This window comes from Lynx rufus, unplaced genomic scaffold (assembly GCF_022079265.1).
Source record: "Lynx rufus isolate CCGP_SWC_20201006 ecotype Redwood Valley unplaced genomic scaffold, mLynRuf1.p SCAF_38, whole genome shotgun sequence".
Lineage (NCBI taxonomy): Eukaryota > Metazoa > Chordata > Mammalia > Carnivora > Felidae > Lynx > Lynx rufus.
The window spans coordinates 1,507,411-1,521,669 of record NW_025814854.1 but is presented as its reverse complement, the minus strand read 5'-3'; the positions used below and the strand labels follow the sequence as shown (position 1 = coordinate 1,521,669).

Here is a 14,259-nt window from a genome sequence, read left to right as displayed (position 1 = left end):
CTCTTCCTCTCTCTCTGCCCCTCCCCTGCTCTCACTTGCGCTGTCTCTCTCTCTCTCTCTCTCAAAAATAAATAAACATTAAAAAATAAAAAAAAAAATAAAAGTACATGTTCTCACAGCTCTAAATGCTTACAGTAAAAAGTAGGAAAGATCTTAAATCAGCAACCTAACTTGGCAACTTAAGGATCTAGGGAAAAAAGACAAACTAAACCCAAAGCTGGCAGAAGGAGAGAAACAATAAAGATTACAGCAGATAAAATACAGAGTAGAAGAAACAGTGAAACCAGACGTTTGTTCTTTAAGATCATCAAAGTTGTCAAATCTTTAGCTATATAGACTAAGAAAAAGAGAGAAGACTCAATTACTAAAATCAGAAACGAAGTGGGAACATTATTACTGATTCTACAGAAATAAGAAGAATGGTAAAAGAGTACTGTGAACAGTATCAGAACAGAACACCAACAAATCAGATCCCTTTAGATGAAACGGACAAATTCCTGGAAACACAGAACCTGCTGAGACTAAGTCACAGGGACACAGGAAGTCTGAATAGACTTACAGCTGGTATGGAGACTGAATCACTAATCAAAAATCTCCCAGCAGAGGAAAGCCCAGGACCTGTCGGCTTTGCAGGTGAATTCTGTCAAATATTTAAAGCAGAATTAACATCAGTCCTTCCAAAAAATTGAAGAGGAGAGAAGCTCGCCAACTCATCCTGTGAGGCTAGCATTACCCTGATACTAAAGCCCCACAGACACTGTAAAAACAACAAAACTACAGGCCAGCATCCCTTAAGAACATTGGAGCAAAATTCTCAACAAAACAAGCAAACAGAATTCATAAATATATTGAAAGAACTTTACACCATGACCAAGTGGGACTTATTCTTGGAATGGAAGGAGGGTCAATATGTGAAAATTGATCAGTGTAATAGACTATATCAACAGAGTGGAGGGGGTAAAAAAAAAAAAAAAAAAATGATAGTCTCAGTCAATGCACAAAAATCATTTGACAGTATTTAACCCTCTTTCATGATAAAACACTCAACAAACTAGGAACAGAAGGGAACTACCTCCACATAAGAAAGCCATGTGTGAAAATCCATGGGAACCATCATACTCAGTGGTGAAAGACTGAAAGAAGCATTTCCTCTAAGATGAGGAGTAAAGCAAGGTTGCTTGGTTTCTCTGCTTCTATTCAACATGATACTAGAAGTTCCGGTCAGAGCAATTAGGCAAGAAAAATAAAAGGCATCCAAATTGGGATGGGAGAAGGTAAATTATCTCTGTGGATGATATGATCTTATGTGTAGAAAATCCTAAAGACTGTAAAAAAAAAAATACTAGAACTAATAAATGAATTCAGCAAAGCATCAAGAACAAAGTCAGTGCACAAAAAGTTATATTTCTGTACGTTAACAAATAATCTGCAAAGGAAATTATAAAAAATCCCATTTACAACACTATCAAAATGAGTAAAATACTTATAAATTAATTCACTCAAGGAGGTGGAAGGTTTATACAGTGAAAACCATTAAACTTTCTGAAAGAAATTAACAAAGACATAAAGGGAAGTACATGCCATGTTCGTTGGAAGACTTAATGTTAAAATGTCTGTATTAGCTAAAGTGGTCCACACACTCCGTGCTATCCCTGTCAAAATCGTAAAGTTGTTTTTGTAGAAATAGAAAAATACATCTTGTGGCACCTAGGTGGCTTAGTCAGTTGAGTGTCTGTCTTTCAGCTCAGGTCATGATCTTGTGGTTCATGAGTTTGAGCCCCACATTGGGCTCACAGCTGTCAGTACAGAGCCTGGTTGGGATTCTCTGTCCCCCTCTCTCTCTGCATCCCTCCCTCACAAAAATAAACATTAAGAAAAAAGAAAAACCCATCTTAAAATTCATATGCAATCTCAGGAGACCCAGAGTATCCAGAACAATCTTTAAAAAGAACAACAAAACTGGAGGACTCACACTTTGTGATTTCAAAACTTACCCATACGCAGAAGAATGACATTGGAACCTTACCTCACACCATACGCAAAAATTAACTCGGTAGATCAAAGACCTAAATGGAAGACCAAAAATATGAATGAAAATAGGACTCCAAGTGAAATACAGCAGACACAAAAGAATAAATATGGTAGAACTCCACTTATATGAGGTCTCTACCATAGATTCTTAGGGACAGAAAGTGTAATTCATGGGGACCAGAGCCGGGGAAGTGGGGGGGGGGGGGCAGGGGAGAACGGGGAGTTATTACTAATGGGGACAGAGTGTCATTTGAGGAGGATGAGAAAGTTCTGGGAATGGATGGTAGGGATGTTTGTACGATGATGTGAATGTACTTAATACCACTGAACTGTACACTTAAAAATGGTTAAGATGGCAAATTTTATGTTATGTGTATTTTACCACAATAAGAAAAAGGAAAAAAAGGTATTTTCCCCTTTTTTCCCCACAAAGAAAAGACATCCTCTTTACTAAAGCAACCAAAAATTTATTTTCACTCACCTGTCAAGAAACCATGATGCCATTAATACAAATTACAGAAACTGAGTAATTTTAGCATCTGGAAGGTACCAGTCTTTCTAGAACCCTTGGAATGGACATCAGTCACTTCTAATCGAGTAGTAGGTTAGGAATTATGTAGTAATTTCAAGGTTTCAAAACATCTGTAAAATAAAATTGAGTATTCACAAGTTAGCATGGACGTGGGAGACGGCTGACAGCTTTAAATCACTTGTTTTTGCTTGCTTTTTAAAACGTATCCTTTATTTGTTATTTGACACATAAGCCTGCAGGTACCCAAATGTTCGGAAAAGTTAATCACAGAGGATGTGAGGAGAGGGTCAAAAGAGTAGTTCTATTGAGTGTGTGCCGAGTTCTGTACTAAAATACAGAAATTACTACCTTTTCTAATGTGTAGCTCCTTTAAAATTGTCTTTAAATCTGCAATAGTGATAGCTACTTGTGAGAAAAAGGTTTTTCCTAAAAACAGCAGACGTGTATGTCATGTAAAGGGAGGACTGGCACCGATATTGAATCTTCCCATTCAATAAGATGGTATATATTCTCTTCTTAGGTTTTTGTTTGTTTTTTTTTTTTTTTGTATTCTGTGTTATGATTTTACCGTTTGTTTCCTACCAAGTTTATACGTGGGGGCTTCGGGTGTTGGGGCCGCACTGTCACGCTGTTGGCACTCCACCCAACACCCTTACTCTCCAGGAGTTTCTGAGTTGGCTGCCTCGAATTTTCTAGGAGACCGTGACCCCTACGATAATGTTTTGTCTTCCCCTCTCTGGCACTTGAACTGGTTTGTTTGGCTTCGGTTAAAGCCTTCGGCACAGCACGAATGCGTACTGCTGTCGGCCACTGCTGTTGGCGCTGTGCTCTGCTCTGGCTTCCCGTTAGGTCACGTGCTTGCCTCGCTTACTGATGATAGTTCTTGGCAAATTAAGGAAGGCTCCCTTTTCTAGCTTATTAAAGTTACGATTTTTGTAAAAAGCAGAAATAGATACTGAATTTGATTGTATGGTTTTTTCTTTTATGTATTTTTCTATATGAAGTGAGAGATTAGGTTTCCTAATTTTGAGACATGTTTGCATCCCTGGAATTAACGTCTTACTAGATTATGGTGTATTCTCTGTTAACCCATAACTAGATTTAAGTAGCCGATACTAGGATTTTGGTGTCCGTATTCTGAGGTATCATTGACTCTTTGTTTTTGAGGCCTTCTCTGTTTTGCATAAAGGTTATGCTAGTCTCGTAGAATGAATTGAGAAACTTTCCATGATGTTTTTAGCAGCATCCAGTTAAAAAAAATTTGTTTTTCCGTAAAGGATTTGAGGGAATACACCCTAAAACCTGGGGCATGATTTGTTTTGCAGGGAGGAGGAGCGAGGATTATAGACCTCATGCTGCCTTTTCAGTTTACATTTTACTTTGTCGTCTGTTCTGGGGTTTTTGCTTCATGAGTCAGCTCCACAAATTGATGTGCGCCTAGGAAGTTGTCTGCATCGTTTAGACAAGGGATTACAGGCTTGTGCTCAGAGGGGAGGCTGTGGGAGAGCTGCTGCCCACGCCCCCCCCCCCCCCGGCCTGCCTCCCTGGCACACTTGGCACGGAGAGCACCATCTGTACCAAAGGAAACACCACACCCTCGGCCAGGAGGGCGGCAAAGGGCAGGTGCCTCAGAGCTGCGAAGACGTCCAGAGAAGTCTGGCCCTTAGGTGGAATCTCAAGAGCTTTCTAATGTTGACTCAGTTTTTTAAAAAGCACTGTGCAGGCACAGCGGAACAGCCCGTGAGCCACCTGCTCACAGCTTTTCTTTGGATGTGAACGTCTGCCTTGTACAGTTACTTCCTCCTGCCCCCCCGCCTGTGTCTGCCCTTTCTCAGGCCCACTTTAACTGTGGGGCCTTTTCTTCCCTTGGTCAGCCTGGGAGGGAATTTGGAGAACAGTGTTCCCGTGTTTATTGATCACATTTGCTTCTTCATTTTCCTGATAATTTCTGCTTTTACCTTTAATTTCTTCCTGCCTTATGGGTTTGTTTCTCATTTTTATTTTGTTCCTTTGGCTTGTTAGGTTGAACACATACTTTTCAGTCTTTTGTTCTGTTTCGTTCTCTCAGAAATGCATCTAAACCAGTACATTTTCTTCTACATGTTGGGCACATCTTACATAATCAGATTTGTGGGGCTTTCATTGTCAGTTATTTCTGTGGACTGTACTTTCAACTTTGATTTCTTATGGTTTAAATGATTAAAAATGTTTTTTCCAAAAGCATGAATTTATTTTTTGAAATTACTTTTGTTTTGTTTTGGAGGGTTTATTGGTAGTATTTTCTTGTCTATGGGATTAAATATGTCCCCCCCCTTCTTTTCTTTGTTCTGATAATTTGGAAGATACAAATCCCACATCTATGTTTTTAGTGGTTATTCTTAAGTTTTTAATAATTAGAAGAATACATTTAGATAAACATCAAGACTTCATTGTTTCATAGCCTCCCCCCGCCCACTAAAACTGTACCTTTGAGCCCATTCTTTATTCCCTGTCCCCCTCAATTGGGCTTCTTTTCTAATTGTGGTAAAATACATGTAACATAAAATCTACAGTTTTAACCACTGTGAAGTGTCCAGTTCAGTGGCAGTAAGTACATTCCCATGGTTGTGAGCGTCCCCAGCCTCTGCCTGTAGAACGTCTCCACCTTCCCTGAAGGACACCCTGTCCCATTGCACAACAGCCCTCCCTTCCCCCCACCCCTCCCAGCCCCTGGTGCCCCCGTCTACCTTCTGTTCTGTGGATTTGACTCCTCCAGGGGCCTCGTGTGAGTGCAGTTGTACCAAATTCGCCCCTTTGTGACACCGGTGTCCTGTCCGCAGGCTCGTCACGGGCAGGCTGGGTCATCTCCATTTCTGGATCTCTGGTTCAGGCAGGGCACATAACAAGAGGCTTTCGGTAAAGGACGAATGTTCACTACTGCAGTGACAGATTCAGCTCTGACATCTTAATTTCTTTTTTTAACGTGAGTTCCTCCGTGTTTCCCACGTAAGAAGAGCACGTGAAAGAGGTGGAGCCTCTGTAGGTGGTTTGTCACGTGCACCAGATCTGAGATCTCCCCTCGCAGACGCCTGGGTGACTCTTGCTGGTACTGAGGTTTTTTGTTTGCATCTCCTTACTAGATGACCATGAAAACCAAACAGCGCATGCTGACAGAGGACTGGGAGCTTTTCAGACAAAGGCGATTCATTGAGGAGCAGGTAAGGCTGTGGGGAGGCTGCACGCCAGAGCAGGAACGCAGCTCGGGAAACCCCACCATTGCAAGGCCACACTGCCCTGCCTGCTCCTGAGATAGTGTTGTTAATCCTAGATAAACTAATTTTCCTTATCTGTTTCCGCATCCTCTGTATTCCTCAAGGAAAAACTCGCTTATCAGGTGACCCCTCTAGCCCTGCACTCTCTAGGCAGGTGGTGGGGTCACAGAGTGGGACTGGGCCCACCCCCCTCAGGCCGTTTCCCGGCCTCCCACACGCCTGGGCCGTACGTTCAGTGTGGCTGCTGACGGTGCTGCTCGCTCCCTGCCTCCCTGCTTCCCCACAGGCTCTTCCCTGCCCCTCTGCACCCTCTGAGGCTTGCGGGGGGGGGGGGGGGGAGCTTGTCATGATGTCCTCAGGGCACTCGACTTTGGAAGCTTGCTCCCCTTGATTTTCATGCACATGCTGGCGTCTGCTGCTTTTCTCCAGCCAGCTCTTCTCCCTTGGCCCTCTTCAGACATTGGTGCCCCCTGTCCTCACCCCTGTGGTCTCCCCTGGGCCCCACGGGTAGAGGGCACCATGCTCAGCGTGCTCTCCTGCCCCCGGCCCCCCCCTACCCTTCCTGTATGGATTCTGTCCTACCAAATGGCCCTTCCAGCCTCACCCCTTCCATTGCCAGAGCTGGTCCACAGGCTTCTCTGAAATCCAGATGCTTGCCTAGTTGATTGGAAGTTTGGGTGCCACTTTCCACGTAGCTCCTGGCTCCACCCCCTTCAGTTGCTGGTCCTTGTCCCTGCAGTGGGCGTCCTCCCCAGCTGGCCTTGCTCCCACCTGCCAGCTGCCATCACGTGTCACAAATGCCACCGTGCTACAGCTCCGTGTGTGCAGGCCTGTGTGCCTCCAGGCTACACTGTTGGGCACGGTGCTCTCCTCCCAGTCTGCCAAGACCCCTTTCCTGCTCAGCCCAGGGTCAGTAGGCCTTCTAGAGGTGTTTCACTGGATGCTTAGCTCAGTGCTCTGCCTCTGACCCAGAGGCTTTTTTTTTTTTTTTTTTTTTTTTGGCCTCTGATGAAGTTAGCAGCGAACTGCCTCCCCTGTGAATCACCCCCCCCCCCCCCCCCCACGCCGGCCCTGCTGAGCTGCTTTTCTGCTTCCGTTTCCGTGGCCTCCTGCACAGATCTGGGCTGGAGCACCTCCCACCTCATGGTTTCCTCTTTCAGGGTCTGAGCTCCTTGGGGGCCACAGTTTAGTTCTGAGCTCCTGGTCCCTAGTGAGTCCTGAGCACACAGCCATTTGGGGTCAAGGCTGGTGTCTGCTGGTGAGGCACCAGTGGGGGGTGTTCCTGCTCCCTGGCCTTTGTGCAGCTCTAGCCAAGGGCTGCTGCACATTTCAGGTCTGCCCCTTTCCCCCCACCCCTTCGTGGCCCTTTCCTATTCTGGGAAGCTGTGGCCGCTGGCTTCTAGATGGGCGTGATACATATTACCATGATTACTGAAAACTCGGACCACCTGATTGGGGAATGTGTCTTGCAGAGTTAACCTCTCATTTGATGATTCCCTCCAGCTAACCAACAAGAAAGCAGTTGCCGGTGAGAACAATTTCACGGACGCCATGAGGCACATGTTGTCCTCCCGGCTGAGCATGCCCGACTGCCCCAACTGCAACTACAGGAGAAGGTGAGCCTGTGCTGTCGTGTGGGCACAGAGGGCCTGTGGGACCCACGGCCTCAGCAGAGGCGCTGACCCTGACAGAGTGTGGTCTGACCTTCTCTCCTGGCTCTCTGGGTAACTGTCCTTCATTCCCACTCAGATGTGCTTGTGATGACTGCAGCCTCTCACACATCCTCACTTGTGGTGTCATGGACCCCCCCGTCACTGGCGACATCCACAGTCACCAGCTGCCCCTCCAAGTGGATTCTGCTCCCGACTATCTCTCTGAGATGCGCCCACCTAGCGTGTCCTCAGCAAGCTCAGGGTCAGGTTCCAGCTCTCCCATTACAATTCAGCAACATCCCAGACTCATCCTCACAGACAATGGCTCTGCACCAACTTTGTAAGTTGTGACTTTGTAATAAGATTTCAGAAATTTACGTAACCCAATAATGAGAAGTATGGACAGTATTGTCTGCAGAAGTATGGATATCATTATAGTGCTTTTCCAGAAAAAGGATCCTTCATTTTTTAAGCAACTTTTAAAATACGAAATCAGTAAACCCAAACTTTGACACTATTTCATTACCTGAAAAAAAAATATGGTAAATTAATAAATGCCAGTAAAGAAAAACCATGTTGGTATGCAGGGAAGTGTCTCTTCAGTTCTGGCTTCACGTTTCCTCATTTTATTTGAGGGTGATCAGCCCGAAGCTCATTCCGCCTCATTGTCCGTTCAGCATTCATGCTTATTCCATGTCTTGCTAAAAACCCAGATGATCACTTTAGCAAGCGATTGCAAGGTTCTGTTTTCCGTGTTCCCGCATTATCTAGAAGTGCATTTTGTATGAGCGAGGTGGCTGTGCCACTATCGCCAATTCACACTGTAGGTGAGTGGTCCCACGTTTGTTCGGAGTTGTGACCCTGTCATTTGTTGAGGCTTTCCACCCTGACTTCTGGACGGGTTGCACATGGATGCGTGTTTTTATTTTATTTAGGTACATTTAGGTTTGTATTTCGCTTATCGTAGAGCATAGGGGTGTCAGGAGCCCCGTGCAGGTGGCGGACATCAGCCCCGGTACCCAGTAGTAGAGATTGTTGCCCCAACTGCGGGCTGTTCAGCGCTACTGGATTTCTCACGATGACTCTGAGGCTCTCCTTTGGAGTCTTCCAGTCCTCAATATGCATCTGGTCTCAAACATAAAATACTTCTAAAGGGATTGGTCTGAATGCCATGACTCTGTTGAGCTCGAACTGCTTTCTAGTCCTGGACACCCTGCTCTCTGGGAGTTGTGAAGGAGGGTCGAGAGTTTCCCAGCCAGCTGTTTACCAGCCTCTAAAAAACGTATCGGCAGGAAACACATACAGCCTAATAAAAATGTGTGTCAGAAGAGCCTATCCCTGTTCACATGTCACAGCTGCCAGCGTCAGGTGTGGGCTCCTGTGCCTTGTCACGTGGTGGAGGAAGTGGGCTGTGGGCACCTTTCTCCTCAGGCTGGGATTGTCCGTGGCCGCTCCGGGCCTCTGGTCCTTCAGCAGCCTGGGGCTGATGTCTGCCAAATACGATTTACCGTGACCTGAAGCCCTCCAGCGTTGCCTTTGGTACGTGTTGTCTCTTTCTTGGTGTCATCGCGAAGGCGCTTAAATAGAGTCGTGCAGTTTTAGTCTCTGTTCAGCAGTGCCCTCCAGTTTTGGTGGGCTCTAGGGCCAGTGCAGCCCACCTTCATTACGTCGAGCAGACGATTTAATCACTTCATCTCTGAACCTCGGTTTCCTCGTCTGTGGGTCATGGTGGTTATAACATCTCAGGAGCGGCTGAGTGTCGACCAAGGCAAAGTGTCCCGTCACCTCAGGCACCACAGGCCCTCAGGAAGCCTGCACAGCCCGCACCCGGTGGGTGCTGTGTGCTTCCCTTGGTGAGTGTGCTGTAGTATGTTGACTCCTGTTTCTAAAAATGGGAAAGACATTTGAGTTGAGCAATTCTGGACGCTCTTCTGAAGCTAAAAGGTCGCTAGTTCTTAGGACTTTTCCTTCTGGAGGTTGTTGTATGCTGAGGCAGAAGATGGACTCAGAGGCATGCTCACATAGACTGTGGGGTGACCACGTGTGGTCACATCACACCTTGAACAATTTGCACTGCGGTGGGAGCTCCGTGCCCACTCTTTCCACACACCAGAAAAGCGTATGTTTGAAGTGGCCTTCGTTGGCTACAGTCTTGAAATTTGCTTATAATTTTTAGTAAGTATTTCATTTGCCCATTGTTTAGATGTCTTGCTAAAGCTGATATTTGCTTAAGATCATGACTGACTTGTCCAGAGCTGGCCTTATAGTGAAAAACTTTCAGTATTTTGTCAGCTAAGTGCCTTAAAGTTTTGTTCACCTGGCTACGTCTGAAATTTTGGCAGTCTTTTGTAGTCCTTTAATTTTAGTAAAAAATTGTGTCTGCTTGGAAATGGCAGAGAACAGCTGTAGACCAAGGCACTTCAAGTTGAGTGGAAATGCAGTGATTAATCTGATTACATTTTTATGCTTTTTCCAACATTTTTCTACTTTTGGAGTTTTGTTTTCCATTCTTCTAAATAGTACCAATGGTAATTGTTCAGGCATTCTTCTCCTTATGTTCAGGTTACTGAGAGATAGTAGGAAGTGTGTGGCGCTCAGTGTAACACTCTTGTGAACAAGAATAGTGTCCGTGAAGGAGACGTCTGTGCTTTGTGGGTGGTTCACTCACTGTCCCTCCGGGTAAATGGCCTCATGGTGACCATCTCTGCCTGTCTCAGTTGTAGTGATGACGAAGACGTTGCACCATTGTCAGCTAAGTTTGCTGATATTTATCCATTGAGTAACTACGACGATACTGAGGTGGTGGCCAACATGAATGGAATCCACAGCGAATTGAATGGTGGCGGGGAAAACATGGCTCTGAAAGATGAGGTATGGGTACAACTTCTTCCTGGTGACAATAAGTGGCAGAAAATGGTGATCTGGCATCTTATTTTTTTATATTCTTGCATTTTGAAAAGTATAAATGATAAAGGTTGTTTTTAAAGTCCCCTCAGGTAAGCAGTACCAGTAGTAGCTCTTCAGAGGCTGACGACGAAGAGGCAGATGGCGAAAGCAGTGGGGAGCCGCCAGGAGCCCCAAAGCAAGACGTGGCTCTAGGCAATGGGAGCCCCAGGAAAGAGGAAAGTAAAGTGGACAGTCCACCCCCATCTTACCCAACTCAGCAGGTACGATTTTATCTTTCTGAACTTTGTGTTTTGCCAAGGGTATCTTTCTCTGTGTGTATTTCCTAAACGTGAGAATTATTGAATGCAAAATTGTGTTGTTTTGAATAACTTCTGAAGATGAGCACTGGAGAGGATCAGAGCATGCTTTTAAAAATAAATAAACATGACTCCTGAGCCCCATTTTGATCTTGTTCCTCTTGCTTGAGTCTAATCGACTCTTGCTTGAGTCTAATTGACCGAGTCAAATCGGTCTTGATTTTGTAGCTCTCCGGAGTAGCTCCAGATATTTGGGTATCATAGAGGGTTTTTTCTATAAAGAAGCAAGGGGAGAGTTTGTATTTTTGTTTTTTAAATGTTTATTGTTAGAGAGAGAGAGAGAGAGCACACGCGTGCACACGCGTGCACACGCGTGCACGCGAGTGGAGGAGGGGCAGGGAGGCAGCAGATCCCAAGCAGGCTCAGTGTTAACAGCAGAGAGCCTGACATGGGGCTCGAACTCACGAACCCACGGCCCGTGAGATCATGACCTGTGCCAAAGTTGGATGCTTAACTGACTGAACCACCCAGTGAGACTTTTTTAAATAAGTAAAATAGTGGAATGTTAAAATTTCAGAAATGGTTGATTTTGTAAGGGAGGTTTTCTTCCTGGTGGATATCTGGTTTCTTAACTGAAGGTAATAACGTCATGAGACAACTGTCTTTTCTTAGAGACTCAGTTTTATAAATAGGTTATCACGTAGTTTTTAAATGAAAGGAAGACCAGGTAAAAGTCAAGATGCTTAGTTAATTAACTTACTTAATAGGCAGTGTAGATCCACGGTTCAGGCAAGGAAGGTGACATGGTGAAAAGGTGTTACATTGAGAAGTCCTGCCCCCTTGTCCTTCACCATCTGCCCTGGCCAGCACCTACCCACCCCCAGTTTTAGTCCCAGTAGATAACCAGTCTTACTCGTTGTCGTGTGTCTTCCCAGTGTTTGTTTATGCAAATGCTCATGTTTCTTCTTCCCCTTTCAAATGAAAAGGCTTATGTGCACAGGCAGTTCCCTGACCAACTCTCCCTGTACAGAGTGCACTTTGTTCTCTTCTGCTGCCCTCTGTGTTCCAGCAGGTGGATGTACCATGGTTTTGTTTTTCTTTTTAGTCCCCTGCTGCTGGGCACCTGTGTTTGCTTCCCTCTTTTTCCCCTATATACTGTTCAGGGAGCGTCCTTACGCATCTTTCATACATAAGTAGGTCTATCCCCAGGATTGGTCACCAGCAGTGGCTTTTCTGGGTCAGAGTGTGATGGCTGCCCTGCCCCCCCGAAGAGGCTGCTATCATACAGTTTTGGGGTGCTGCCAGTCTGATAGGAATTGGTAATCCCTTCAAGTTTCAGTCTCCATTTTATTGTTTATGGGTAAAGTTGAGCATTCTTTTATATATATCGATGGGCCATTTGTTTCCTTTTCCAGCTTATTGAGTTATAGGAATTAGAAGAATTCTTTATGTGTTGCCCCTCCTTTATAATTACGTGATCTGAAAACATTTTCTGTTGGTCTGTGGCATGTCTGTTAGTTTTTAATGGTATTTTTTGAAAATCAAAAGTTTTTAATTTTGCTGAATTCTAATTCATCAACTCTTTTATGAATCATACTTTTGATGTCCCATCCAAGAAAACTTTGCCTAATACAGAACTCTGTTTTCTTCTAGACGATTTGTAATTTTAGCTCTTACTGAGGTCTGGTTCATTTGACCCAGTTTTTACTTATGGTGTGAGAGTAGGGTTTAAATTCATCTTTTTGCACATGTGGATATCCAGATTGTCCCAGCACCATTTGTTGAAAAGACCATCTCTTTTCCTGTTGAATTGCAGTGGCCATTTGCTGAAAATCATTTGACTATAAATACAAGTGTTTATTGTCTGCACTCTGTATTCTGTGTTTATTTGACCTCTGGGTCCTTTCCCATAGTGTATTTGACCTATGCTTTATAGTAAGTTTGGAAATAAGGTAGGATCTGCTCTCCAGCTTGGTGAGGCCTTATTGAAAACTGTTTAGGCTGTTCAGAATCCTTTATGTTTCCATGTAAGTTTTAGAATCAGCTTGTTCTACAAAAAAGCTTTCCTGGATTTTGATAGAGATTGAGTTGAATTCTTGAATATTTGGTAGAATTCACCTGGGCAGAATCCTCTGGGCCTAGTCTTTTATCTGTGGGATAATACAGATCAATTTGGGGAAAATATAGTCCTAACAAAATTGGAATCTGTCAGTCTATGAATGCACTATACCTTTCCATTTGTTTAAATCATTGTTGATTTCTTTCAGCAGTTAAAATTTCTAGTAAGTAGGTCTTGAACTTCCTAAATTTATTCTTAAGTATTAGATGGTTTTGATTCTGCAGTAAATGGTATTTTCTAGTTTCAGTTTTCAATTGATTGTTGGCAATATGTAGAAATACAGTTGATTTTTATATATTGATCTTATATTCTGTAGCTTAAACTCATTTATTCTTTTGTTGTTTTTCCTTTTTTTTTTTTTTTTTTTTGGTAGATCCCTTTGGATTTTCCACATGCAAGATTATGTTGTTTGTGAATAAAGACAGTTTTACTTTTTCCTCAATCTGGATGCTTTTAATGTCTTACTCTCGCCTTCCTGAGCTAGCTAGCGCCTCCAGTCCAGCTCTGCGGGGAAGCGTTGCAAGCGTATGTCTTTGCCTTGGTCCCAGGCCTGGAGGGAAGTACTCAGTCTGTTACTAGTGTGATGCTACCTGCACAGTGTCTAGGGATGACCTTACCAAGTGGAGGACATGAATCCTGTCAACTCCTAGTTTCCTGAGAGTTTTATCATGAACATGTATCTGGTTTTCCAAATGCCTTTTCTGCATCTATTGAGATGTTCCTGTGGTTTTCATCCTTCATTCTGTTACTGTGGTGTATTGCATCAAGTGATTTTTGGATATTAAATCAACCTTGTATTCCTAGGATAAATCCCACTTGGTGTGGTATATAATTTTTTTTTGTTTGTTGCTGGATTGGTTTCCTAATCTTTTACATCCACGTTAATGAAAGATACTATTTTATGGTCATCTCTCCTTGTGACATCTTTGTCTGACTTTGATAATATTAGCCTTAAGGAATTAGTTGGGAAGTGTTTATTCTGCCTACAATTTCTGAAGCAATTTGTCTAAAATTCGGATTTCTTAAATATGTGATAAAATTTACCAGTGAAATCCCCTGGGCCTGGTCTTTTTTTTTGTGGGAAGACTTACAATTACTCATTCGGGTTTTGTTTATTAATAGGTTTACTCAGATTTTCTATTTCTTCTTGAGTTAATTTAAAAAATTTGTGTCTTTTTAGGAATTCATCCATTTCACCTAATTTGATGGCATAAGGTTGTTTCTGGTATTCACTTATAAATTCTTTTAATTCTACAGGGTCTAGAGTGATGTTAATCCCTGGTTTTGGTAATTTTGTTTTCTTACAAATTTTGTTTGCCAGAGGTCTATCAGTTTTTGTAAATAACCAATTTTAGGTTTTGTTAATTTTCTCTGTTTTTCTCTTAATTTCATTTATTTGTATTCTGATCTTCATTACTTCTGCTGCAGTCTTTGGGTTCGGTTTGTTTTTCCCTTTCTAACTTGTGAAGTC

The 14,259-nt window shown here is 43.6% G+C and overlaps 1 protein-coding gene across 6 annotated transcripts in view; it reads left to right on the top strand.

Moving 5' to 3' along the window:
* Positions 1 to 14,259, top strand: part of FAM193A (family with sequence similarity 193 member A) — a 163,921-nt gene that overhangs the window by 112,434 nt on the left and 37,228 nt on the right. For all 6 annotated transcript variants that reach the window (XM_047094167.1, XM_047094164.1, XM_047094165.1 and 3 more), the window contains 5 exons: positions 5,683 to 5,760; positions 7,318 to 7,430; positions 7,564 to 7,806; positions 10,184 to 10,337; positions 10,454 to 10,633. In XM_047094167.1, the coding sequence (XP_046950123.1) occupies positions 5,683 to 5,760; positions 7,318 to 7,430; positions 7,564 to 7,806; positions 10,184 to 10,337; positions 10,454 to 10,633 (768 nt within the window). The remainder of the gene's footprint in view (positions 1 to 5,682; positions 5,761 to 7,317; positions 7,431 to 7,563; positions 7,807 to 10,183; positions 10,338 to 10,453; positions 10,634 to 14,259) is intronic.